This window comes from Annulohypoxylon maeteangense (genome assembly GCF_022496945.1).
Source record: "Annulohypoxylon maeteangense strain CBS 123835 unplaced genomic scaffold GGS22scaffold_11, whole genome shotgun sequence".
Lineage (NCBI taxonomy): Eukaryota > Fungi > Ascomycota > Sordariomycetes > Xylariales > Hypoxylaceae > Annulohypoxylon > Annulohypoxylon maeteangense.
This window is the reverse complement of record NW_025953258.1, coordinates 412,286-437,460: the sequence shown is the minus strand read 5'-3', so window position 1 is coordinate 437,460 and position 25,175 is coordinate 412,286. Positions and strand designations below refer to the sequence as shown.

The window sequence follows — 25,175 nt, the reverse complement described above, 5'->3', positions numbered from 1 at the left end:
TTCAAGGCGATATAATACAATCTAGGTATGTATATGAAAATGTCAAAAATGGTCAGAAGGGAAAATAGTGTCTGTCATCGTTAGCATTAACTATTTGCTCTATAGACAATGCTAACACTCCTTTATACCATAAACCATCTCATTTAATGCTTTGATGTCCATTCCTAGTCAAGAAGGGAAGTTTGGTTTTCTCTTGGTCTTCAAGGATAGTATTAGGAAGAGAGAGCTAAGATTGTAAGGTAGTAATGCCATCTGTGGAATCGTATAGATACTTTGGTGGTGACGGATAGAATTCCTTAACCCATCCAATCAGGCCTCCGGTCTCCCTTCCATCCAGCGCCGTAACACCCCGTCGAATACGGGTGAAGGTAATGCGGAGGCGGTTAATTGTTAAAAAGCTCTTCCAGTCAAGGTGTTCCAGTCTTCCCTTTGTCGGCGAGACAAGTGGAACGGCAGATTCAGCTAATAGATATTCAAAGCGATAGCGTCCACCATCGCGCTCTTCGGGGCGAAGCACGAGCTTTATATAAATGTATGGTGTATCATCAGCTTTGCAGGAGAAGAAGACACTGTATATGTCCAGTTTCGGTGGTTTAGTTGAAATAATAGTCAACCTCTGCTGATCGCGGATGACTTTCAGATGTTCGTCAACATGAAGGACTTCGTAAACGATACCCCCCGTTTCAATCGCCGTAGAAAGACGATAGTATTTTTCATGCAGAGAAATAGTGCTTGGAATTGTCGCTATATGCAGATAAAATGTGGAAACCTTTGTAGGTGTTTTTGAGTAATATGGCCTCGGCCCCGGCGTGTGGCCGAGCAGCCTAGACGCGATTAAAGCAGGAGTGCTAGAGCCGCGATCAAGATGAACGGATTCTCCGCACACATCGTAGCAACGTACTTTAATGGCGATATTTCCCCGATCATCTTCAGTCGAACGACAATTGAAAATTATATAGTAGTCTTCAGACATTTCGAGTTTAATGTGGATTCCTTTTTGGGTGATTTCGAAGCCGTCTGTTATCTGAGATTCAGATGGAACCACACTGGAACACCCGATAAATTCGGAAGGCGATTTTGCTAAGAACGAAACCGTCTCGTTCTCTTCATTGATCCGGGAGAACGCATAAGAGCTCTCGAATCCCCATGCGAATATTGTTTCGTCTGTCGATTGTCTGATGATTTCTTCTTGCAATCTTCGAAAAGCCTTGTCGCCTTCGCCATATATTAAAGGCATATTAACATCGAAGATACCAAGCAGACAATATGCCAGATCTTCTCTCCTTGATGTCTTACGTTTTGCTGCCCAGCACATGCGCTGCGCAGTGCTGAAATAGTGGATACCATATTCTGAGAGTAGACCAAATGAGATACCCGTTATTTCAGCCAAGAGGTTCTCAATGTCCGACCTTGCCCCCAGGAAGGACCATGAATTGCTGAAAAACCAAACGGTATCAGGAGCAATCAACTCTTGTAGCGTCCAACCCCGAGTGAACCACCGGCTCTTGCGGAATGGCGAATCGACGGCGCTTAGATCGGTGTTGTCGTGAGATACATCCTCGAGATAGACAAAGCAGACTTGAGCCTCTTTATACCACCGATACATAGAATTTATAGCTTCTGATAATTCGGCGCTGCTGCTTTTATCGATACAGCAAGTATCGACCCAAACCCATTCGATTCCGCTTCTCCTAGCTTGCTCACAGCATCCTTTGATTTTGCGGTATCCCGCCTTCGATGTACTTGGATGGGATGCGATCCCCTCCCCACATGCTACTATGACAGGAAGTTCTTGAAAAGTGATTTCATCTGGACCCCATGTATGGGATAGGATAGCGTAAGGCTCTCGTTCATCTTCATGGAAAAAACGAAGTTTTTTTGTTTTTGCGTTAAGAAGATACATCTTAATAAAGATAGAAGTAGAAACCAATCAGTCAAGAATGATAACGAAGTTATGTTACCTGCCTACCCAGATATGGCTGCAATTTCATTGACAATAGGGGGTTGTCAAGACCTGCGTGAAGGAGATAATATACTACTTGGTTCGGATCCTTGTCCTTAAATTTACAGGATCACAGCGCGGCTTACAAGTCACTATAACCCTGCCACGTCGTCGCAAGGAAGCTAACGGGTTATGGAGGCTAGTCAAGATCGACATTCTTCATTCGACTAATGAAATTAGGTGCTTAGTATGATTGGAACCACATGTTAAAAATGATTTTCAACTTACCTACAGCATACTTGTATTTGACAAGTTAACGCTAGCAGAAATCTAAATGCAGGGCCAACTTTCGATTGAGAATGCACAAATTTCAAGAGGCGCACTCTGTAGTCAATTCCCTCATGACGTAACCGCGCCGTTCCGTTCCGAGTGGATTAGTAACACTGTCACGTTGTACAGATCGGAACAACATTGTACCGATTTAAGGGGTTCAGGGGTTAACGAAGTCCGCTGAGCAGTCAATACATACCGTAGCGGCAAAGGGTGTTTCCTCAAAATGGTTGTTTTACTGTACAATGATTGTACTCAGGGAAATGGTTTCTTATCCTGGAATGATTTCCTGTTTTGGGCGCTAGGGCCGCTTTTTAATTCGCTGAGGTGAGTAAACCTTATATAGAGTTTCAAACTTTACTCTTTTAGTCATTAGTGGGACTGGCCACCCCACTAAGACTACTTAGCTCAGTTGTAATGCGCGTTTACCACACGTATTGCAGGAGGGCCTGGGTTCGAGCCCTACCCTTTTTAAAATTTTAGGTTTTTCGAAAGTACCTTTGTATCTTTACCCACTTTTCAATTATTTCAACCAATCAGAATCCAGTATTCTAAAGCCATTGCATCGCAGGAAATCGTTGTAGCCCAGGAAATCATTCTCTGAAAAGAAACGTTACCCTCCAACCGTATCGTTATTATAATTTGAAACCATTTCATCTACCTACCCACTGCCGCTGTGGTAGGTAACTTTCGTTTAGTCGAGCATTCTTTCTCTCCCCCCCCAAAAAAAAAAAAACAATTTCTTGATGATCAATGTATCTATGTCAATTAGGTACCTAATAATTTCTTCATTTTTCAATCCAACAGATAGCTCAAAATCAAACGTAAATGTTTCATTTACATGAAAAGCTTTGTCAAATAACATCACAACAATCATAAGAGTATATTTTCCGAAAACAGAGTAATACATACCTAAATACCAGAGAAATGATGAGGAGTTGTCTGTGATGTTTTTAACGACCTTGAGGGATGATAATGAGCTTAAATTCAGGATATTCAGTTAAGAAAGACTTTTTCAATTAATTAGGTAAGTATCTTGTACTTTGATAGGCACATGTAAATGCAACTTTATAAATACTTGTCATCTTTGTTAATTTGAGATACTTGCCTACTAGGTACTTACCAGGCAGTTGAGGCGACATAATAGCCCCATAGATTACATATCATCTTTGCAAGGAAAGCTCGTTAAACGCAGCAACTACGATGCTACCTATTCAACTTTTCATTGAGGTAAGGTAATAATTACTTGATGACTCCAAGAATAAATTTTTATCGTGGGGATTTATTTACCTCTCCATACCTACCTACCTATCATCTAACTTTGTCATTAATCTATATTACCGTCAGCTTTCCAAATAATACCCCAACTTGATCAGATCGTTATTGAGAACAATACAAGATGTCAACTAGGCCAATTTATCTATGATTTCAATTCCAATCCTCTATTCCAGCTGTTCCACAGTCAATCCATATAGGAAATTTGCAAACAAAATCAGCCTGGCAGTGCGAATGTCAACGATGGAATACCGCGTTTGAAGAGACTTGGCTACGTGGCCGCGGCAACCTTACGAGTACTTTTCATACCCGTGTCTACCTTACCTGTGGCTACACCTGCGTCTATCCCGTAGGTGGCTGTGTCTGTAGGGGTTTCTGTCTTGTGTGTGTGAGGGAAAACATAGGATAAGAATCGCGTCACTGAAGGGATTGTGCAACACTTGACAAGTATACCGCATGATGTTCGTACCAATCTTCGACCAAGACGGCTATCTTCACGCTGGGTCCAATACGGGATCCAGTCAGAATATTATAGGATGATAAGCGTCAAGTTTTCTACCGGTTAATATGTTTTGAGGTAGCATCCAAGCCGGATGGGTTCGCTTCAAATCGCCTTCGACTTGAACATCGGAGACATCAGTCTCACAGACTTCATAGAGAAGGTAGATGATTCCCAGAAATATCAGAGTGGGTAAATGTGGCTAAAATTCCATTTCAGCTGGGCAACGTTATTCATAAACTTATGCTAACCAAGAATGATAGTCTTAGCACTAGCAACGGAGTCAATGGTCTCCAACGTTGAGAAGCCATCTCAGAGGCAAGCTAGAATCTAGGAGCCTACTCCTGATTATCTAGCTAATAATTGAAAGCAATTACCGAATACCACAGCTAGATAAAACCGAAGAGGGGGCCATAAGCAACCTGAAAGAGAACAAGAATGTATCGAAGCCATTCCTTATAGGTTTTCAAGAGTCCGGGGTACACTCGCAACCAAGGCCAAGCTAGACAGGTACAATATAAAAGGGGAAATTCGCACCTAAAGAGCTTGAGAGGTGTTCAAGTGATAATAGGTAGAATTCATATACCCTACCTACCTACTACCAAGCCTCTTGCCCCTATCTTCCTACGACAGTCAACGACTTCAACGGCCACCACGCTTATTCGAAGGCCGTATTTTTAGGAGAAAACCGCTGGCGTAAGAACCAAAGATTCTTATACCTACTAGGTACTAGGTAGGTAGGTTAGCATACTTTAGAAGAGATAGCACAAAATCAACCCATCAAAAAGGGGTCAAAACCTGTCCCTCCGCAACACAGCACACATCCCAAGTCTACGTGACATGACAAGCAGCCTTAAGAATATCAGTAAATTCATTAAATAGCAAGCAACGCAGCAAAACTCGCCGACAGCATCTAAATACCTATCTCGTATCCCCCCCGCTACGGGAAGAGCAACAACAACAACCAACGCATTCTCGACTTCGCTCCAACGTCCCGCGCGCACAAGTCCTACTTCATTACCGCCAGCCTAGTTAGGATTCACGTCTACCTGTACCTATCCATACCGAGCCAAACCTACCATACCTAACCTAGGAAGCTACCCGCATTACATTAAGCGCACATTAAACTATCGACTAGACACACGTATAAAATAAAAAGGACGGAGAGATCCTCGTCTTCTTGCAAAAGGTTTACCAATTCTGGCCGATTATATGTATCTACTCTCACCCCGCACTCTCCCTTGCACTTTCGTCCGCGCGCCTAGCTAGCTAGCTTGGTTGGTTGGTTGACTGACTGCCCTCCTCCGCACGTCGCGAATTGGTCCCTATCCCGGATCTTTCTTATATACACAGGCGACGGCTACGAGGAAGCGCACGTCAAACCCCAATGAATCCGCCTCCGATACCTTCCCCCTACCCTTCCCCTCGAGAGTCTCTTGTCTCCTACATGCTAGCGCGCGCGAGTATGCTATTCGCAATCCCTTCCTGAATCTCTTTTTGCAGAACGCCTTGTGGAAAAATCATTGGTCGCCTAATGAGAAGAATCTGAATTCAAAGGCAGGGGATGAAAAAAGGGACAAGAAGCAAAAAAACACAAGACACAAGAAAGGAAAAAGATTTGTGTGAAGTGACGAGACCCCAACCAACCCTCCATCGTGGTATTGAGAACTCTCGACATAAGAGGCGGATCGGATCCTTGATTAGATCGGATTAACCCCTGAGAGTGACTAGACTGTGACATGTGCGTTGTTTTTGTTGCGATCTCGACTTGGGGTAGTCGGATGCGGGAAAATGTAGAATCTTCGGACCTTTCGGCCAACGTCGTCATCTCGTCGTAGCAAGTCCATCCTCACTCCATGCACCCCGTAACGCCAACTCCATCGCATATGGAAAAGGAAAAAAGTGTAGACAGGCCGTTCCGAAGATTCGGATTAGTGGTCCAGCTGAGAGGAATCACAGCGGTGTCGTAAATAGTTCGTCTGAGATCGTACTGAAGCACCAAGTGCTTAGGATATCACATCGAACTGAGTAAACGAAGTCAAAAGTTAGAGTACCGTACTATCTTACAAAGCTCGCCATGGGAGGATGTTGGGTTGACGTTCTTCATTCATGTTCGTGAATATTATTATCCTTGTGGTGGGCGAATGCTGCCTTGAAGGATTTGCCCCGGGTCCGCCTTCGTATCCGACTGACAATACCCTCACTCTGTACTGGTTGCTGCGAAGGATCGGGATCGGGGCCGGTTCGAGTCGATTCAAATCTACTCAACATAGCAGCGGAAGTGAAATCGTTAGACATTTCGTAGCTCATCCTAACCCGATCCATCGAGGCCCGCATTCGGTCGTAAGATGGACGGACACGCTCGTAAGATGGGCGTACCGGGGGTTCCGGAGCCGGGTCCACGGGTTGTATTACAGGTACGTCTAGTGAAGGTTCATGCCTGGTGTAATTAGTGCCGTCGCTACCGTTCTGACTATGCGCGTTATGTCCAATAACGGATTGGGTTGCAACCGAAGGCGGATAGATAGGTCTAAGATCTTCGTCCACACTCGCGAATTGCTTATGCCGTTTATGTCGGGAGGACTCCGACGAGTGTGATGAACTTGACTTCGCCGTAACCTCATTTGTATCCTCCTTCTCCGTTTGGTCGAACTTGCCCATGGCAACCTGCTCCCGGATAATGTCCACGTCACGGGGAATGAACACCTTGCGCAAAGCCTTGACAGCGTAACGCGGAGCTAGGGAAATGATTGGGGTGGCAATCAAACAGGCCCAGAAAGACGCTTCGCCGTAAATCTGTGGAGCAGCGCCATAGAACGTGCTTGCATACGTCGACGTAGTATAGACACCGGTCCAGAAGAAGATTAAAAGGTCACTAACGGCAATAATCAACAAGGTAAGCCAATCCCATCGATAGGTATTGATGAGAATGTAAAGGTTGATCGTGATGACAGATTGATGGGCGACGTAGGCGCCCAGCCGGTATCGATCACTGATATCCAATCCGTTTGCGGTGACAGCTGAAGTAGGCGCAAAGGTGAGGTACGTGATAAAGAAGCTCATGACACTCTGATAGGCACCATCGATCATGTACATCCTGTACTAAGTTAGTATATGTGATTTAAGGTATATAAGAGAAAATATAATTACCAAAACTTGTGCTGAGTCCATTCGAGGCGCTCAATGCCGCGCCTATAAAGTTGAGGAACAGCCAAAGAGACTGCGTCAGACACATCTTGGTCGAGCACACCGATGACAATCGGAGGTACAGAGGTGAAGATAAGATTGAAGAGAATGATATAGGTGTACTCGTAAAGGTAGGTGATATCGAAATTGCAGAAGCATTGGAACCATAGAATGCTCAAACACCAGACCATGTTCTTGTAGAAGAAATTAGCAATTGCCTCAGCCATTCTTCTGTATGACCAACGACCATGGACCAAAACAAGTCGTTGCAGGAATCGAAACTGGCCAATGGCATAATCGGCAGACATGACAGCTTGACGACCTTCGACACCAGCAATACCTACACCGACGTCCGCTTCTTGAATCATAGCCACGTCGTTGGCGCCATCTCCAATGGATAACGTCATGACATCGAGACCGTTCTTGACCATAGATACGACCGAAGCCTTTTGTGCAGGACTGACACGACAGCAGAGAACCGAGGCGCATTGCTTGCAAAGAAGCAAGAACTTCTGCTTGAGGCCGTCGTGGAGCACCCACCTCAGCGTGAACCCATCAATTACTAGAGCGTGGGTCGGTGCTGGAGGTTCGTGGTTCTTCCTAGCGTGGAGTAAATCATCATCGCTACCGGTGATACCGAATGTCCTCAGATGTTTGTCGAGTTCCTCTTCAATCTGGCTAAGGAACACTTCATCAGTCGTCTTTCCACTTTCATCCTCTTCCAATTTGAGGTTGATTAGTTCCATATCGTTGTTTAAGAGATTACACGAAAATCCGATGTTGATAGCAGTCTCGACTTTGTCTCCAGTCAGCACCCATAACTTGATACCAGCCCGACCAAGCAGTTCGATTGTATCCGGTACACCGTCTTGAAGTCGGTCTTCGATAGCGGTGCCGCCTAGGAGAGTAAGCTCTTGTTCGATCTTGTCAGCTACTAGCTCTAGCTTTTCTTCTCTGTCCTGCATAGCAGTAGCAGCTTTGTCGTGTTCCTTGCGCCATTCTAGATATTCTTGCTCGGGTAATACACGTTGGGCTATGCATAGAGTTCGTAGACCTTCTCTAGCGAACATCTCGAGATGCTCGGCAGTAGTTTTGCGAAGCTCCGCCTGTTCTCCACGCTTAAGTCGTGAATAGATGATACTGTCAGCACCCTTACAGAATAGAATGATTCGACCATCGGGCATCTTGACGATAGCACTCATACGTTTTCGGCTCGAGTTGAATTCGATCGTGTTCAGAATCGGGTAGTGCTTCTCCTCTCCCATAACATTTAGCTTGATGCCGTCGCTTGTCTGTGCAAGAACAGTAAATCCCATATCACGAGCAGTCGACACGAGAGCTGCCTCGTCGGGGGACTGGGCCTTGAACTCAATCTTCGGAGGGTCGCCAGGAGAATGTTCAGCAATGACGGTATGACAAAGCGCTAATGCAAGCATAAAATGCGCGTTCGCTTCCTTTTGCTCTTCTCCAGATTCTCCCTGCAGGTCGTCGACAAAGTCCGGCGCGATGAATGTTACATTCTCGTCGTGTAGGTACGGATTGTTGTGGATCTTCCTTAGCCCTTCCAGTGCATGAATCTTTCCAGCGGCAATTTGCTCCCTAGCTTTAGCAGCCTCCTTGACCACGTCGATACCCAAACGCTTCTGCATGCCAGCTTGCGCTTCGGTGTAGGCTTCTCCGTACGGCTGACCATTAATCGTAGCCTTCTTGAATTCCATGACGTTTTGCGTGAGGGTTCCTGTCTTGTCTGAGAAGATGTATTCTATCTGTCCAAGATCATCCGAAATGTTCCATGACTTCGGAACACAGGGATAGTCGATTTTGTCGTAGTACATCTCAACATCGCTGTAGATAAAAATAGCCTGTAGCGTTCGTACAATCTCGAGCGAGATATATAGAGAGATTGGGACGAAATTTTGAAAGTTGATAAGCGCGGCCCAGAAAGTGATAAATCCGGTCATGCCGGGTGTTCCACCAACAGAGCCGTAGTCGAACCAAGCAGTCGAGGCATCGCTCTTGGCCCATGAGACTCCATTGACGATGGCACAGAGGAGACACAATACACCAAGAATACCAAAGTTGCACACAACATTGAAGTTCAGCTCTCGGGCGATACGAGCACGTTTGCTTGGCGTAATACCCGCATTCATCATAATCTTCGTGTCATGACCGGTAAACATAACGATGCCAAGAACCCAGTCGGTGTTTCTCAAGTTGCAACCTCGGAGAAGCATGTTGTCGATGGTAATCGGTTCCGACATTTCCTTAGGTCCATGAGACATCATCTGGTCCCATTTAATAGCACCGTTGTACTTGTACAAATTTGGCTGTGGAGGTTCGCTTTCGATGAAGAATTGAGCGCGCTCACAATCTTTGGCGTGCTTCAGCGTTCGTCCACATCGAAGCGCTTGGCGAACCTTCAAATTCGTTTCGCCGTCCAGATTCTTCGTCTCTACATAACACGCGCCATCCTCATCAGACGTAGCGAGGACAATGATATCTGCAGGAAGCTCATCGTCGTTATAAAGTCGCACGAAATCGCCAACCTGCAAGTTTTTCCAGTGGTCCTTATGAAATCTAGCGTTGCCTGTAGGTGTCACTTCGTGATTGATGAGATCTCCCTTTACTCTAGCAATTGTCTCCAGCTCATCCGGATTATACGACTGGCCGGAAGTTGGGCGCTCGGTGACTTCAAGAAAATCCTTCTGCTGAGGAGCAGGAGAGTGAGGCGGGAGAGGTGACGTAACCGGCGTCATCTGAATGTCTTCATACGCAGATACGTAGGATGTCCTGTCGGTGCGAGGAGATAGCATAGATTCGCGACGAGTCGCCTTAGTTTCGACGGAGGGACGCGGGTCTCCTGAGGGTTCTAGCATATCCTTTTTATCATCCTTCTTCCATATACCTTGAATCAAGTGCCAAAGTGCTGCCATGTTTCTAGATGTAGCCTTCTTGATCCTCCGCCATAATGAGACATTATCCTCAGTAACGTTAACATTGTTCCATCCTACTAAACGATGAACGGGTGCATTGTTTAGTTCATTATCGAGAATCGTCCGGCGATAATCTTCAATCGCATCTTTGACGGCCGTCACGGCCAAGATGAATATCAAAGGTACGGCATTGAGTCCAGGATTGACTCCTCCAAAAATGGGAAAGATCTAGACGAGGAATTTGGTGTGAGGAATCCTATATGAAAAACAGATTATCGGACTGGGGAGGATTATACGTACCACAAGGATGACCATGAAAAGGAAGAATATGTTTGCGATGTTGTGGAATTGGAACCACAAATTCTTAGGGACGAAAGACAATGGCGTATACTTAGCGGTCCGGATCTTGTTTCTGGCATACGTGCGAATAGGAGTTCCCTCGTCGTCTTTCAACCCGGTAGGTAAAGGTAGATTGAAGTAGACCTGCCTCCCTTCCCCGTCATCCGTAGACGATGATGTCGTGCTCTTAGCATCAGACTGCTCATTCTGATCGGTCGCGGTGGCGCTGTCGTATTGAGTATTGTCTTCCGTAGATTGGCTGCCATCTGAGTGACGTTTCTTTTCCGTTGAACCAGTCGACTTATGTATTCGGTCCATGAGGGATATCCTTTTCAATCCGCCGCTCTTAACGGTGAGTTTTCGAGTAGCCCATCTTGATCTATTAGTCTTGTCGACCGGATCAATCTCGTCATCAGCTTTCGCCATTTTTGGGGAGTTGCGGGCAGAGCCCGTTCAACCCGACGTGTCCGCCAGACTGGCCCTTCGTGGCCACGATTCGTTCGTCGAAAACGGTCGAGGACTTAATTAGTAGTGAATGGAGAAAAACCCTTTGTCAATTGGATGCAATCGCGTCGGAGTCGCCAAAATTGTAGTAAAGGGAACGTCGATTGATATCGTCGTTACGTCTTGATAGTCAGCGCAGGTTTGCATCGGGGAGAAGGTTGGTGACCGCTCGTTTGCTGGCTTCCCTTGCTTGATACTGGGTGCGGCGATCGTGTTGTTGATGACATTAAGGACAGAATGGAAAGGGAACAATGGAAGTTTTTGATTGATCGTTACTGTCGGAAGGGCCGGGGGTATAAGGTACACCGAGCACTGTACTAGCACTGTAAATCACGAGTTGCTAGGGAGTACACGACAGCCACGCGTGGTTGCGACTGCCAGTTATGTACCTGCTTACAGCTCCCTACAAAAATACACTAAACCTCACTATGATCTCGGCGGTAATAGGGGAAGCAGCCAAAGACATTGGCACAATTTTATGCACTTCCATGAATTTCCAATTGAGTGCAGCGTAAAAAAAGGTACATACCAACTGAAGTACCTTGACAATCCGTTATCTACACATGTACCCAGGTATCTTTAACCAACTTCCTATTTTTTTCTTCTTCTTTTGTTACAGAGATTATGCTCTCATTGTCGCTTCGCATATATCTTATAAAATCAAAATCATTTAATACTCCGGTACGAATTTATTCCATTTATTATGAATATAAGACTTCCTTTAGTATTTCAAATTCGTAGTAGCAAAGTGTACTTGATAAATGTACTCGACATTAGTCACGACCCGTCCGCCCCACTCCTTTTGTGGAGTTCCAGCCCGTTATTTTTGCTTCATAATCGGAACTGCACTGTGGCACCATCACAATTAGGGAAGTACTATTACTAGCATACCCTTGTACCACCAAGAAAATGCCTCTAAGAAGTTCCCAGCCCAGCTTGACCAACTTGACCTAACTTGTCCATCTAAACTTGCTGATCTCGGTTGAGATTGTTTTGTTATGCAGGATACATCCATGGATACTAGGTATGTACTAGGTGTATGAATCCTCACGATACTACGCAATCTTTGTGGGCAAAATGATACTTCATAAATAGAGCCCTTCAGAACTAATACATTGACAACTTTATTCAGACATCTCATCGGATCCGAGAATTTGACCCAAACATATCGCCCTACTATATCTATCCATACCTAGTACCTCATTAATGAGTTCTCCGCGTAGAGCACGCGTCCGGTGGCATACAGTCCATTCCTAGGTTCTGGTGCCGAGTACTTGTATTTTATTATTGCGGCTGAATTCGGTAAGTGCCCCTCGGCAACCCTCCGAGCTGACCTTTAAAACCATAGAACCCCCTTGAACTCGTTCAGCGCCGTTACAGCGCAGCAGCGTGGGGTCAAATAGTCTTCCGTTTACGAAAGAACCTACCTCTAGATGCCTATGAATGATTCCATAGGCTTTTCTCGAGTCAGATCCATCCATACCAATATATAATAGGGGATTTACGAGAATAACTAAAATGCCTAGGTACTAGGTATAGCTAATACATAGGTGGTAGCTATCGTGTTCAGTATCCGCATCGTCCGACGCTACTAGGTACATACTCGCTAGACACGCACTATTTTCTAGGTGTTTGTGTGGGTTACCGTTAAAGCCGTCTGCGTACTTCGTAGATTCCACGTAACCGCCTGCTAGCGGCAACATGATGTCAAAACACAAGAGCTCCGCCTTCGCGGGAGAAGCCATGTGCGACCTACCCTCTACCCGGTCTCATATACCAAACAAGATCCAGGAGATTATCTGTTACACCAACAACCGTGGCGAAGTCCTATTTCCGTGTGGCCAAAGTTGGTGAAGAATATTCCAGCTATTAATTAGCTGCGCCTTCGCGCCTTTAGCCTAGTTGCTCAATTAAGCTGATGCACTCATTCAGTGGTCAATTACTTTAATTTTTCTTTTTGGTTCGGCCTTGGGATGCTTCGCCGCAATATAATTATTTCGAAAGCTGTCCTTACATAGTACCTATTCGCTCCGCTCAGCTTCCCCGTTCCTGGGAGAAATCTGGGTCACAAACGCACATCATCGATTTATCAAGCAAGTAGTATCGGGGGCACAGATGGGGGTGTCCTATGTAAGAGATCCTTCAGGAGTTGCGACTCTGACCAACCAGCGTACGTCGCTTACTGCAACATTTTGTTGCTAATATATTAAGCACGTAGGAAACATGAAGGCCTACCTGACTGCCTGATTCCCAACGAGCACGTTATGCTAGAGAGACGGGACAGATTGTGAAGGTGATGGATGTTACCAAAACTCGAGTCAGGGTAGCAAAGGGAACCCAGCCAGCTGACAAATTGAAGCCCGCCCAGGCCGCCATACTTCGTAACGAAAGACAAGACGATAGTGCATAAGTCTGTAAAACCTGCATATTCGGTGTCGGACCTCAATCCCCAATTCAATATATTTAACCCCGAGCAGGCCCCAATGTAGCGGATCCAATCGCCCAATCGCCCTATGAGATACGGTTTGCCAGGCGGCCAGGTAGGCTTTACGATAGGATACAGTTCGAGGATCACTGTATGATCCGGGTATCCGCCAAGACTAAGCAGATCTCTAATAAAAAAAGCCTTCGAGGCGAGAGATGTAAAACCGTTCGGGTGCACCGTTACATGTTCCGTCACCCCTAGAATACTTAGAATATACTCCATCTGACAAGTTATCCGACAATCTGAATAAGACAAGACTGGATTCCGTCCGATTACATAGGTGGGCTATTGTGGCGATGCAAAGCCCAGCGTTTGATAGACGTTGCGTCACTTTCGTCAGATTTTAGCATTCATCTTATAACTGAACAGAGATGCACAGCAGAATTCGTGGAGTACATAAGCGCAATGATGATTGCCGGTTCCCGTCTTCCATTTCTTAAATTAGACCACACTCTTACATACACCACCTCTATGATTCTCTAGACGTATTCTATACAGAAGTACATAAATGTGTCTGATATAGGTATCAACCTAAAACAATTGATATTCATATTCAGCCTCACGGCTCGAGCAAATCAAGAATTAGGTCTAGACATCTGTGTAATATGACACCATTAGGTTTGAGTTCTGTTAAGAGCAGAAATGAGAAATGAAGCTGTTGGTTCAATACCGTTGACTTTCCATTTATCTTCCTGCCTACTAGGGAAGTACCCCTATCTTTAACTCGAGAAATATTCCTCGATGATCGTCAATCTGGATGGATTTGAGGATTGCTTATAGCCTGCACTACAACCTGCACTATTTACATATCACATAAGCCTTAGGCAGCGAAAATTGTTCAGGCTTTCAGACAAATGTGTCTTTTTTGACAATTACGTTGGGAAAATATTGTGAAATGCGGTGAAAGATTATGTGGTTGCTTTCCAACCTTCTCATCTGTCCTCTCAACTCAACTCAATGTTTGTTCAAGGACAAGAAAAAGGTAACGGATCTTGGAACTGGTCAGTATGTACCGTGGAACTGACGAAAGAGGCACATCTGGTTCGCAAGTTACCATTCCGAACGGGTTTCCCCTTTTATCCTTGGCTCATTAAGACTTTCTAGCCAAGATACCCAATTAGGTTAGTTCACACGTTCGCTACTGCAAGTCAAAAGGGATTAACTTAATTTTGGGGGCTTTGGGGAAGTGACTAACACGGTCCGCCACGGTCTGCCACGGTTTGAAAACGGCCCCACATCTGTGCGACGCGTTCCTAGCCTCTAGGGCGTTCGTCCGCCAAGGATTACCTTAACCTTATTGAAAGTTTAGTTTTGTACATACCTTGTTCGGAATTGAGAGTTTCGCAAGAGATCAATATTCTTTTCTAGCCAATCCAAAGAGAATCACAGTACAGATCTTTGAAGACAAAATTCATTACGTAGATTGTGTATATTCTATATTCGATGTCCCGAAACCGGGATATCAGGGGGTTCTTCGGAAAGCCTTCCGCCCGGAGCAGCTCTCAATCTCTACCGGTTATCAAGTCGTCTCCGCCGGTACAACTAGATCCGCAATCGTCAATTTCAACCCCCAGGACCCCTAGGACACCCCCGAAATCCACACCGAAGCTTAGAGATCGGACCGATGAAATCAAAGGATCCGATGATGAGGACGGCGATTCGGATGACTCTCTCGAATCAATCACCGCCTTCATAGAACGCAAACATGGCCCTGTTCCCTACCAGAGAGATCCAAATCTAACTTGCTCACCAAAGGCCAAGAGAATAGCTTCTGCTTCAACGTCCAATATCAGGTCTCCGTTAACAATACAGCCCAAACACAAGTTTGACTTGAAATACCTGACAGACCATATCCGGCAGTCTGATCGGGTAGAGGAAAGTGCTCGGAGGGCCGATGAACTCATCAACCAGAGCGAAGATGATGGCGTTGAATTTGGTCAGGTCTTAGAGGAAGTGCAGAAAGACCGGTCGTTATTACAGAAAACAGCTAAGGAGCTTCTCGACGATGACGAGGAAGACACCAAGGGCGACAAGCTTATGAGAGCTATGAACCGTACCAAAATAGACGGATCTCGCAGGGTGTGCTACTTCTTTAATCTAGAGCAGCCCCTATTGAAGCCCCCTAGAAAGCCTTTTCCATCTAAGGGGTCAAGAGGGCATTGGCGCTGTCTCGCTGATCCAAGTACACGAAACCAAGCCATCATATTCGGGTTGCCACATGCTATTATCTCCAAAGGCAGGAAGCTCCCAGACGAACTCTTCCTCTGGGTCCTAGATGAGGTTTGCGTTGAGAAGAATGCCCAGCTACGGGTGCAATATGGAAACCTGATAACTCTATGCCCGGAGAGTATCACTCGCCTTGTCACTACGGCACGATTACATTCTATGCTAGAGAAGCTCGGTGGTCCCAAGTACTCTCCAAAGCAGGATCATGAAAAGGTTAAAGGCTTTCCAAAAGTAGAAGATCCATATCCACGAAAAGACTGGACAGGCCTTATTACTTTCCTAGAGCTTCTACAGCGGATGTCCCCGTGCTTGAGCACTGAAAATGCAATAGGGGCTACCAAATTGTTGCTACGCATGGCTCTAGATCCCCTAGTGAGCACTACAGTTCGCATCGAACATGCTGCGACGATGGAAGCTCTTGTCGATGTACTGCCGAAGCATGGAACTGGTCAATGGGATGAAGTCGTATGTTTTAAACCCCTTTCTATACTTTTCATATTGATGAAACTAACAAAGATTTAGTGCAAGACAATATCCTCGTATCTCTATGAAGCCGTAGATGGACTTAGCAATCAAGTAGTCCCTATAAACTACATGCCAAAAACTGCTACCAAACACCTCGACCTACGACGACGCATGGCAGCCGTCGTGTTTTTCCAGGATACCTCATTCGGCCGCCAACCAGTCGACGAGGCCCTAACACTAGATACTCTCATAGACCGACTTGAAATGCCCGACTTCCGCATCAGCCAAACCACCGACTTCGAAGTCCTACGCGCGCTCATCACGCTGCTGGACATCGTCCTCAGCAGCGGCGGGTTTATCATGAAGCGGTATCTCCCCACCACCACTAGCGTCACCGCCGACTCCAGCGCGCAGAGCGGAGAAGAAGACAGAGATGCGAGTCGTAAGTTCGACGCCGACATCGACGGCCTAACGTTCCGGCTCAAGATCATCCACGACAAGATCCACGATAGTACGTTGCTGTCCCGCAAGGTCGCCAAGGCGTCCATCGACCTCGTCGCCAAGCGGTTGACCTACGCCGTCCGCACGCGGCCCCCGCCTAAAACCAGTATCTTCGACCCCGAACCTAAGGAGGATAAGGACCTGCCGAAGCAGAGGGCTTTCATGAAGAGCTGGGCTCAGAAGAAGGCGGATCGAAGTGCTGGTTCGGTGGTTAATGGGAACGGAGGCGGTAACTGAGATAGAGATGCATAGAGGGCGATGATGAGGGGATAATAAGGGTGTGTAGTAGATTAGAGGGAACACAAAGTGTACACGGTGCAGAATAAATTGATGTTTTATTGATGTGTCGGACGTCCTGCAACGCCTATGATATACAGACAAGACAAGCAAGCAGCCCTTCTAATTCGAGTAACTACCAAGAGCGTGGTCTAGCTAGTCAGTCGATCCTACGCTCGAATGCAACTACCCCTTACAAGAGACTCCCACAGGTTGGGGATAATAGTATGACACACTGCTTAAACACGATCTTTCTCTTACTCTCTCTTCCCGCCCTGCTGACGTCCAGCGTTTGTTTGTTCGTTTTGTGATTTGTTTGTGCGCGCGCGGATGAGGTTAGAATATCTTCAGATGGGGATGCGAGCAGCCTTAGTCGTAGAACTTCCGGTTGGGGTTCTTGCCGAACAGCGTCTCTCGCACGGCGGGCAGACCGCTGGATTGTAGGAGAAGGAGTCGTTCATCGAAGGTGTTGTTGATATCGATCTTGCCCTGGAAACCTACGATTACGAGACCGCCGGAGCTGTGTGGATTATCCCTCGTTAGTATATCATGAACCAAACCTTTGAACTCTTCGTTGAAATGTTGTGAGGGGTGAGGGATGATAGTACTCACCTGCCCTCCGGCAACGGATCCTCCTCATCGATGGTAACTTTAGTCGTCTTGCCTGTGGTCTTCTTGTACTCCTCCTCCGCATCCTTGATAGCGTCGTTCACAACGGCGTAATCGGCCTTCCTAGCACGGACCTGGATCTCGCTCTCGGTCAAGGCATACAAGCCCTCCAGTAACAGATTCTTCAGCGTGACGCGGTACTTAGCAGCGTCCTTGGTTCCCTCGGCGAGTCTCTTAGAGGCGGCCTCGAAGATGTCGTCGAGGAGCTGCTGGCGGGCGGCCAGGACCTTCAGACGGGTCTTGTTGGCGACGGTGGACCGCGTGATCTGCTGCGACATGGCGGCCTGCTTCAGCTTCTTGGCGTGCGCGGCGTCGATGGCGTCGGTTTCCTGGCGCACCAGCTTCGACTTCTCGATGCTGAACTCTTCGTTCGCCTTGATCTCGATCTCGCGCGCCTTCTCGAGGGCTTCTTGCTTAATGAAGGCCGTCATCTTGCGGAGCTCTTGCCCGACCTGTTTTTGAAAGAGTGGTCCATTAGTACGGCTTATTTGCTATAAGACATAAAGGTCTTGTTTCTCGGGTTGGGTGTTTCGGGGTATTTATCGGGTGGATAGGGTTTCTGTTTACCTGGTCGTCGGACAAGGCGTGGACTTGCGACATCTTGAGAGGTGTTTGGGGTGTGTATTATGTGGTTGGAAGCTTGAAAGGAGCGAGATTGGTCTCTCAGCAAGACGTCTAAGCAATCCAGCCGATGAGATCTGGTTCCAAGGTGGTCAAAAGTCAGATAGATGTCGATTGTAGGTTAATAGAAGGTAGTGGGTCACGGTAGCTCTTCTGCAGCGGCCTGTTAGACGTTGGATTCCAGTGACATCTATCAACCAGGCGTTATGTAGGTATGGAGGTATGTACAGTTACAGAAACCTGGTCGTGGAGCTACATCAATCCAATGTGGGTAACCCCAGTTACGTAGATGTACATTATGTAATGTATATAGCTACACCAGCCACAGTCTTTGGACGTTAGACCCTTGTAATCTTAGAACATCCCTAGCTTATGTGGCTAGTGAGACAGGTACCTAATCTTGGATCCTCGCAGAATTTGCTGCACCACTGGAGTAACATCACGGCATGACCACAAGCAGTAAACTTCAACAGCCGAAGTCTGGTGCCCCCTGCAGAATGACTTGATGACTTGGTGTCTGATCGATGACCACTGACAGCACTGGCACTTGATACTACAGCGTTTCAATCAATTGGAGACGCTTGATTGCTTAGTTGCTTTGTTGTTTCTACTACTACAACAATACTATAACAATTTGGGTATATTAACAAGGTCAAGTCAGGACAGCGTCGTATAGATCTTCGCTTAATTGCTTCGTTGTCCCGACCCCAAAATCCCAATTCCCAATACAGCCGTCAGGCTTAATGGGAAATCTTGGGAGACCATTAGAAACCTTGAACCATTACCTCATACCCCTGAAATAGAGTTCTGTATTTTTCGCATCTTGCACTTTTTAGCCTTTAACCTTTAACGCTTTTAACGTTTAACTTTGATACTAGGTACCTCATACAATACCTACATAGTACCTAACACTGAACCTTGAAGTATTCTTATCTTTATTTCTCAAACATTTCTAATTTGCCCATGCTCATTCAACCAACGTAATTATAAATTCATTCAAATACATTTCTTTGTCCCAATTCAAGTTGTGTTGTTGGTGAGTAAAAGAGAAAGCCGACCCGCCAATCTCAACAGATTCACACCGTCAGGAACACAGGCCTTAGAACACCGCTGTCTCGTTTTAAGCCACAACCCCCCTGCCCCTGCTCTAAGACGGGCGTCATCGAGTTCAGTTCACCGTCTTATGAACTTGATCTTTCGATCTTCGAATTCCGCGACTTGTTATATCCGTGTCACAATCTGTTGCGATTACATTTGTCAACTTATTCTTCTTCTTTGTTACTATCATACTATAATCATACTCGATACATTCATTTTTATCCCCACTCTTTCACCGAATCTATAATTGTCAGGTACTCGAGGTGGATAGGTAGTAGGGCAAGGATTCTTCGCATTCGCTGTCTCATGGGCAACCGAGGCGCTTCTTCATCTAGCGACGATCGCGGATGAGCTGACAAAAATCTGTCGCAATGGGTGTGTTTGGTGACCTCTCGCCGGGAGGCACCATCGCGGTAGGTTTAAATGCTCATACTCAAGATTCTTAATCATCAGATTCGCTACCGATACTAATGCGATTTCTCATCGTAGATTGGTATCATAGTCGGTCTAGTATCCACGAGCGTCCAATCCCTCGGTCTCACCCTTCAACGAAAATCGCATATGCTCGAAGACGAAAAGTACCCCCTCGAATTCCAGCGACCGGCATATCGAAGACGAAGATGGCAGCTAGGCATGGGTATGTTCGTTATATCCAACATATTCGGCAGTACTATACAAATTTCGACTCTACCTTTACCCGTTCTATCGACTTTACAAGCCGCCGGACTCGTATTCAACTCTATATGCGCTACATTAATATTAAATGAACCTTTTACGCGATGGTCCTTTTACGGGACCGCACTTGTCACGACCGGCGCAGCATTGATAGCTATATTTGGCGCAATACCCTCTCCGGCACACAGTCTACCGGAGCTACTGGACCTGCTCGGTAGATGGCCGTTCATTCTCTGGATGTCGTTCCAGGCTGTAATTGTTATCTCGATGGCATTGGTCATCGATCTAGTCAATCATTTCAGCAGCGTATCGCAGAATGCCAGGTTCCGGCTAGCCCGCGGCCTCGTATTTGGATGCATCAGCGGTATTCTATCCGCTCATTCCTTACTATTCGCGAAGTCCGCCGTCGAGTTGGTTATTAGGACTATTGCTGATGGCGATAATCAATTTGGGCACTGGGAATCATGGATGCTTGTGTTTGGGTTGGTCGCCCTGGCTCTAAGCCAGTTGTATTATCTTCACCGCGGATTGAAGCTGGTATCCACATCCGTATTATACCCTCTTGTGTTTTGCATTTACAACATCATCGCCATTCTAGATGGCTTGATCTATTTCCGCCAGACGGATCTCATCACGCACTTACATGCTGGACTGATTACCTTGGGCACGATTATATTATTATCTGGCGTTCTAGCATTGTCCTGGCGCCTCAACGACGAGCAACACCCGCCAGCTGTTGGGTCATCCAGTCTTACGCCAGGATTAGGACTTGTCGAAGACACAGAAGGGGAGGACTCATCTCCTACCGATACCGAATCTGCTGGCGAAGCCGAGCCAGCGGTGCCGCCTACGTACAACACATTTGCTCCGAACGGGGAGGCCACACCCCTCACGCCAGGCCGCAAGCCATCAAGTCGCTGGCACGAACGCGCGCAGATATGGGACGAATTAGAAGACCAAGAAACACCGAGACCATCTATGAGGAATAGATCGAGTACTTTACCTGAAAGCGCAATTGGTGAGGACACTCCGTTAATGCCAGGGCGAAGAATCCTATCTAGGGAATCGACAGCCTCACTGGACGCTGCCGAAGCCGGTGGATCCTCACCAAGGAAGATGTTTAGACGACGAAGGAAGTCCACGGGATTTCCGGGATTTACAGCACGCAAAAACATACGGCGGAAGAGTTCATCCAATGCTGGTGTTCAAGGTGCTCTGGGCGGAATTTTGAAGCTTAGGTGGTGGCGTGGAAAACAGGATAATGACTCAGACGTGGCGGTAGCAAGCCCACCGGGCGGCGGGAGCGGGAGTATAAGACGACTATGGAGTCCATCAAGAAGGCAACATTATGAAGACGAGCCGGAAGATGAGGGCGAGAGAAGGCCAAGACCTGGGAGTCCTAGAGGTGATGATGCTGTTTAATTAAAAGGGTTGAACTGCTAGACTTCAATTGTGCATATACCTAGGTAAGATAAGATGGGATGCATAAGAGATACATGGGCTGGATAGCTGGTGTTACTCGAAATAATAAGACTTATTCAGCGGATGCGATGAAAGTTGAGGTTGTTGTGCTGTTTATGTGCCATTGCAACATCTGTTGTTATTCGTCTTTCTGGCAACTATTACCTACCTGGTACCTAGACAAATCTGGTAGCCATGGACGGAATCACGGAGATGGAGTCAACCCCTGTTATATCTGTCGTTACATTATGGTCTCACTGATGTCTTGCTTACCGCGGCTCACCACATGATTAATCTAATCTGACCCCAAGACGCAAGGCACGAGATGCTGACTCGTGCGATTCGATTTTGCCATCGTCGCCCTGCATGATTCGAAAAGTCCTTCCATCGTTGTCGTCTGCCGTATCAATCCGTCCCTAAATACGAGTGAAAACATCTCATTCTATTTTAAGTGCCTGTTTGCTCTTCTCTCAAGACATTTTTTGAGACATAACAGGAAGTTGTAATATAGTTATCTGATATGGTAATTCGAAAATCCTCTTAATTTAATTGTCGCCTTTACTCCGAGCTCGCTACGAATCTGACAGTCTCATCCTGAATCCTAAAAGCCAAGTTTCAACCCCTATACAAAACCCCGAGAACATTCGGCAATAGTCTAGTTGGCATAGGCGGAAGGATTCAAATTTATATTGATGGTTGGCGTCAGATCACTAATTCCCTCGGCATATGTGATGCATTATATCCTCTAAAGATTCGAGAAGACTAGGTCAGCTCGTGGATATATTGCCAAGCTGAACAATAATGCAACATCATCAGTACTTGACCGGCTTCTTTTCACTAGGGCTGAGGAAATTCGTAAGGCATCGGCATATAAGTAAGCAGGGCGGTCGAAGTTTGATTACTTGGGACCAAATCGAAAGACCGAATATCCCAATTCGGATATCTTCTAAGCGTGAATAGTGTCATTATCTGGTTAGGAGATATCCATTACACTGCAGACAATATTTCACTGAAATGGAAGCCCTAATCAAGTAATAGGCTTTAACTTTTAGCGTCCGAACGTAAATTATTGCCTTACGGTACCTATGGAAAGTAAGGTGGTGTAGACCGTAAGGTAGTGAATTACGTTAAACAAAGTTATCCTCAACAAACTTTTCTCTCGCACAGGATTTCTCTCGCATAGGAATATACCCAGGTAGAGACAATGGCGTCGCCTGACCAGTCTAGTCCCCCTACTTCCATAGCTTCATATGAGGAGCCGCCGCCGACCATCCAATTTACAAACATCGAAGCGCTCTGCCAGACAATCGAGGAGGTCTCTGGGGATTTTCTAGTTGTTCAAAGTATTTATCATGAAACTATTTCTCTAGGACATTCTATACTAATTATTAGATGTTTCTCCTACCGATTTCGAGGAGATCAATTGCCAAGAACCCCGACGATTTCGTCTACGCCGTTACCATGCTGACAAAGAGATTCTAATTATCACAATCCCTAATGATTTGCATGAAGCACTCCACATCGGGATCTACCGGAGATATGATTATCAACTTGGGCCAGGAGGGATAGAGAGCTGGAGATCGATTGGGAGTACTATCCTTCGACCCAGAGGTCACCCCGGAGGCGATGGTGGTGAAGCTGATTCATGTGGTGGCCCAAAGCCAGCACGTAAGCACAAGGGTGCTTGGCCAACCCTAGCCATCGAAGCTGGGGATTCTGAGTCCCTGGCTGCCCTACGAGATGACATGAGATGGTGGTTTTCCGCATCAGACCATCAGGTTAATATTGTCCTTCTTGCCAAGTTTGATCACTCTAATCAGCGGATTATTATCGAGAGATGGGAAGAAGAAATACAGATCCTCCCTGGTGCTACAACAAGCAGACAAGCAGCTTCTAACGCCGTTCAACCTGTATTACGGCAGAGCATTATCATTACGCGGGATGCAGCTACCGATTCATACCATGTCGCTAGAAGCGCATTGGTGCTTTCGTTCCGGCTTCTCTTTCTACGAGATCCAGGTCCACGGGAAGGAGATTTCACCATAAGTATCCCAGATTTGCAGGCTTACGCACGAGATGCCTGGGAGGTTATTTGATACTAAATAAATAGGTCCGTAGGTAGCCAATTAGAAATCGGAACCCTCGACATAGACACGGGGATTACAATCCGTATATTTCACACTTATGAGATTACTAACAAATCTTAAGAAGACATTTCGATCCTTGACAATTTTTTATTGCCAGCTGCACTCCTTGCGCCTCAACAGGAAGCTACCTATGTACTGAATGATACCGAGTGTAAGGATGAAACGGCAACAGCACCAGTTCGAAGCCTCCGCCACCTGATATACAAACATCTGTTTTCCCTAACTTGTGACCATGAATTTAATATAAGTTCGTTGAATTGACCAATAACAAAGAGAAACCGTTTCAAAGGATTGAGGCTTTAGTTCCAGTTTAAACATTCCCAACTCTAGCCAGTAATCTTTAACTCGTCCTACAGGACTCTTGAACCACCTGCCACTGGTATCCCAGAAACCCCTAAATAAAATGCCATTAAGCGCTCTTTTCACGTTTCACTGTTAGCCGCCATGCCTCATAGATATTATATGTTACTTATTAACATCGAGGTAACGTAAGCCGCCAACGACTAAGCTCTGGAAAGAGACAAGCCCCCTAGGACTGTCTGGGGTGAGGGAAAGGCTCGCCGTAGGGAAGTATCGGTATTCAGGCCTCTCGGCCTCTCCTGGGGTAAGGAATAAGCGGATTGGAATCAATAGAGTGGTCAATACTTACCATATGCAACTCCCCTTTTCGTCCAGGACCGTCATCAAATTACCTAACTCGCCCAGTAAGCTACCATTTGGGAAGCCAGGTCAGGGGTCGAGAGTCTAGACAGAGCCTCAATAGGATCGGCATCACGGGCATGTCGACAATTATTCCGTGTAATCCTCAGATAGGACGGAGGCGCACGATGGGCGTGGGAATTAGTATATAAAGCCCATAGCAAGAGCTTCTCTTGGATCAATTTACTCTCAGCTCACCAACAATTCATTCTCAGTTCAGTCTCAGATCAAAATCCAACTCCTCCACCAACCCCCAAACTTCTACATTTCTAAACCAAAACCCCCAACCCAAAAATCAAAATGGTCTCCCTCCGCACCGCCCTCGCCACCGCAGCTCTCGCCGCAACCCAAGCCCTCGCCTACAGCGGGGACATGACATACTACGCGCCGGGGCTGGGTGCCTGCGGGAAATACAACAACCAGAACGACCACATCGTGGCGCTGGCACCCGCGCAGTACGGGTACGACGCGAACCCGAACAACGCGAAGGTGTGCGGGAAGAAGATCAAGATCAGCTACGGCGGGAAGTCGGCCACGGCCACTGTGGTTGACAAGTGCCCTGAGTGCCTGTCCGGGTCGATCGATGTGAGCCCCGCGGTTTTCAAGCAGTTGGCGAGTTTGGATAAGGGACGGGTTAAGGTTACTTGGAACTACGTCTAAGCGGCGCGTTCGTGGTGATGGAGAGTGTGGATGTAGTATTTACACAGGGGTGGGGTGAAAAGGGGTAGACGGGGTAGACGGGGGGATTGTAGACGGAGATGGGGATATAGAAAACACATTCGCTTCCTGGTAGATAATTCTTATTGTACATACATATACGAATCAACAAATTGGCCACTCAGTA

General features: G+C 46.5%; 7 protein-coding genes across 7 annotated transcripts; 4 read left to right on the top strand and 3 right to left on the bottom strand.

Annotated features, from left to right (window-relative positions):
• Window positions 1-71: 71 nt before the first annotated feature.
• Window positions 72-2,028, bottom strand: GGS22DRAFT_166081 (HET-domain-containing protein). The gene has a single exon (XM_047961786.1). The coding sequence runs from the start codon at window positions 1,901-1,903 to the stop codon at window positions 227-229; it is 1,677 nt and encodes a 558-aa protein (XP_047817614.1). The 5' UTR covers window positions 1,904-2,028; the 3' UTR covers window positions 72-226.
• A 4,121-nt stretch (window positions 2,029-6,149) lies between these two features.
• On the bottom strand, window positions 6,150-10,930 carry GGS22DRAFT_189748 (phospholipid-translocating P-type ATPase; the record flags this gene model as incomplete). The annotated part of the gene is made up of 3 exons (XM_047964898.1): window positions 6,150-7,143; window positions 7,197-10,393; window positions 10,466-10,930. 3 exons carry the CDS (start codon window positions 10,928-10,930, stop codon window positions 6,150-6,152), a joined length of 4,656 nt encoding a protein of 1,551 aa, XP_047817613.1.
• Window positions 10,931-14,823: 3,893 nt separating this feature from the next.
• On the top strand, window positions 14,824-17,007 carry GGS22DRAFT_166076 (uncharacterized protein; the record flags this gene model as incomplete). Its single annotated transcript, XM_047961785.1, has 2 exons — window positions 14,824-16,184; window positions 16,242-17,007. Coding segments are annotated over exons 1-2 (1,925 nt in total), but the record flags the coding sequence as incomplete, so codon positions are not given.
• Window positions 17,002-18,508, bottom strand: GGS22DRAFT_166075 (ATPase, V1/A1 complex, subunit E). Its single transcript, XM_047961784.1, has 3 exons — window positions 18,198-18,508; window positions 17,574-18,082; window positions 17,002-17,481 (listed from the first exon to the last, which is right to left on the bottom strand). Exons 1-3 carry the CDS (start codon window positions 18,228-18,230, stop codon window positions 17,331-17,333), a joined length of 693 nt encoding a protein of 230 aa, XP_047817611.1. The 5' UTR covers window positions 18,231-18,508; the 3' UTR covers window positions 17,002-17,330.
• An 850-nt stretch (window positions 18,509-19,358) lies between these two features.
• GGS22DRAFT_25896 (magnesium transporter NIPA-domain-containing protein) lies at window positions 19,359-21,662 on the top strand. The gene is made up of 2 exons (XM_047966621.1): window positions 19,359-19,762; window positions 19,839-21,662. Exons 1-2 carry the CDS (start codon window positions 19,721-19,723, stop codon window positions 21,444-21,446), a joined length of 1,650 nt encoding a protein of 549 aa, XP_047817610.1. The 5' UTR covers window positions 19,359-19,720; the 3' UTR covers window positions 21,447-21,662.
• An 858-nt stretch (window positions 21,663-22,520) lies between these two features.
• Window positions 22,521-23,659, top strand: GGS22DRAFT_25892 (uncharacterized protein). Its single transcript, XM_047966620.1, has 2 exons — window positions 22,521-22,828; window positions 22,878-23,659. The coding sequence occupies exons 1-2, from the start codon at window positions 22,690-22,692 to the stop codon at window positions 23,579-23,581; spliced, it is 843 nt and encodes a 280-aa protein (XP_047817609.1). The 5' UTR covers window positions 22,521-22,689; the 3' UTR covers window positions 23,582-23,659.
• Window positions 23,660-24,435: 776 nt separating this feature from the next.
• Window positions 24,436-25,167, top strand: GGS22DRAFT_166071 (barwin-like endoglucanase). Its single transcript, XM_047961783.1, has one exon. It carries the CDS (start codon window positions 24,632-24,634, stop codon window positions 24,989-24,991), a length of 360 nt encoding a protein of 119 aa, XP_047817608.1. The 5' UTR covers window positions 24,436-24,631; the 3' UTR covers window positions 24,992-25,167.
• The last annotated feature ends 8 nt before the right edge of the window (window positions 25,168-25,175 follow it).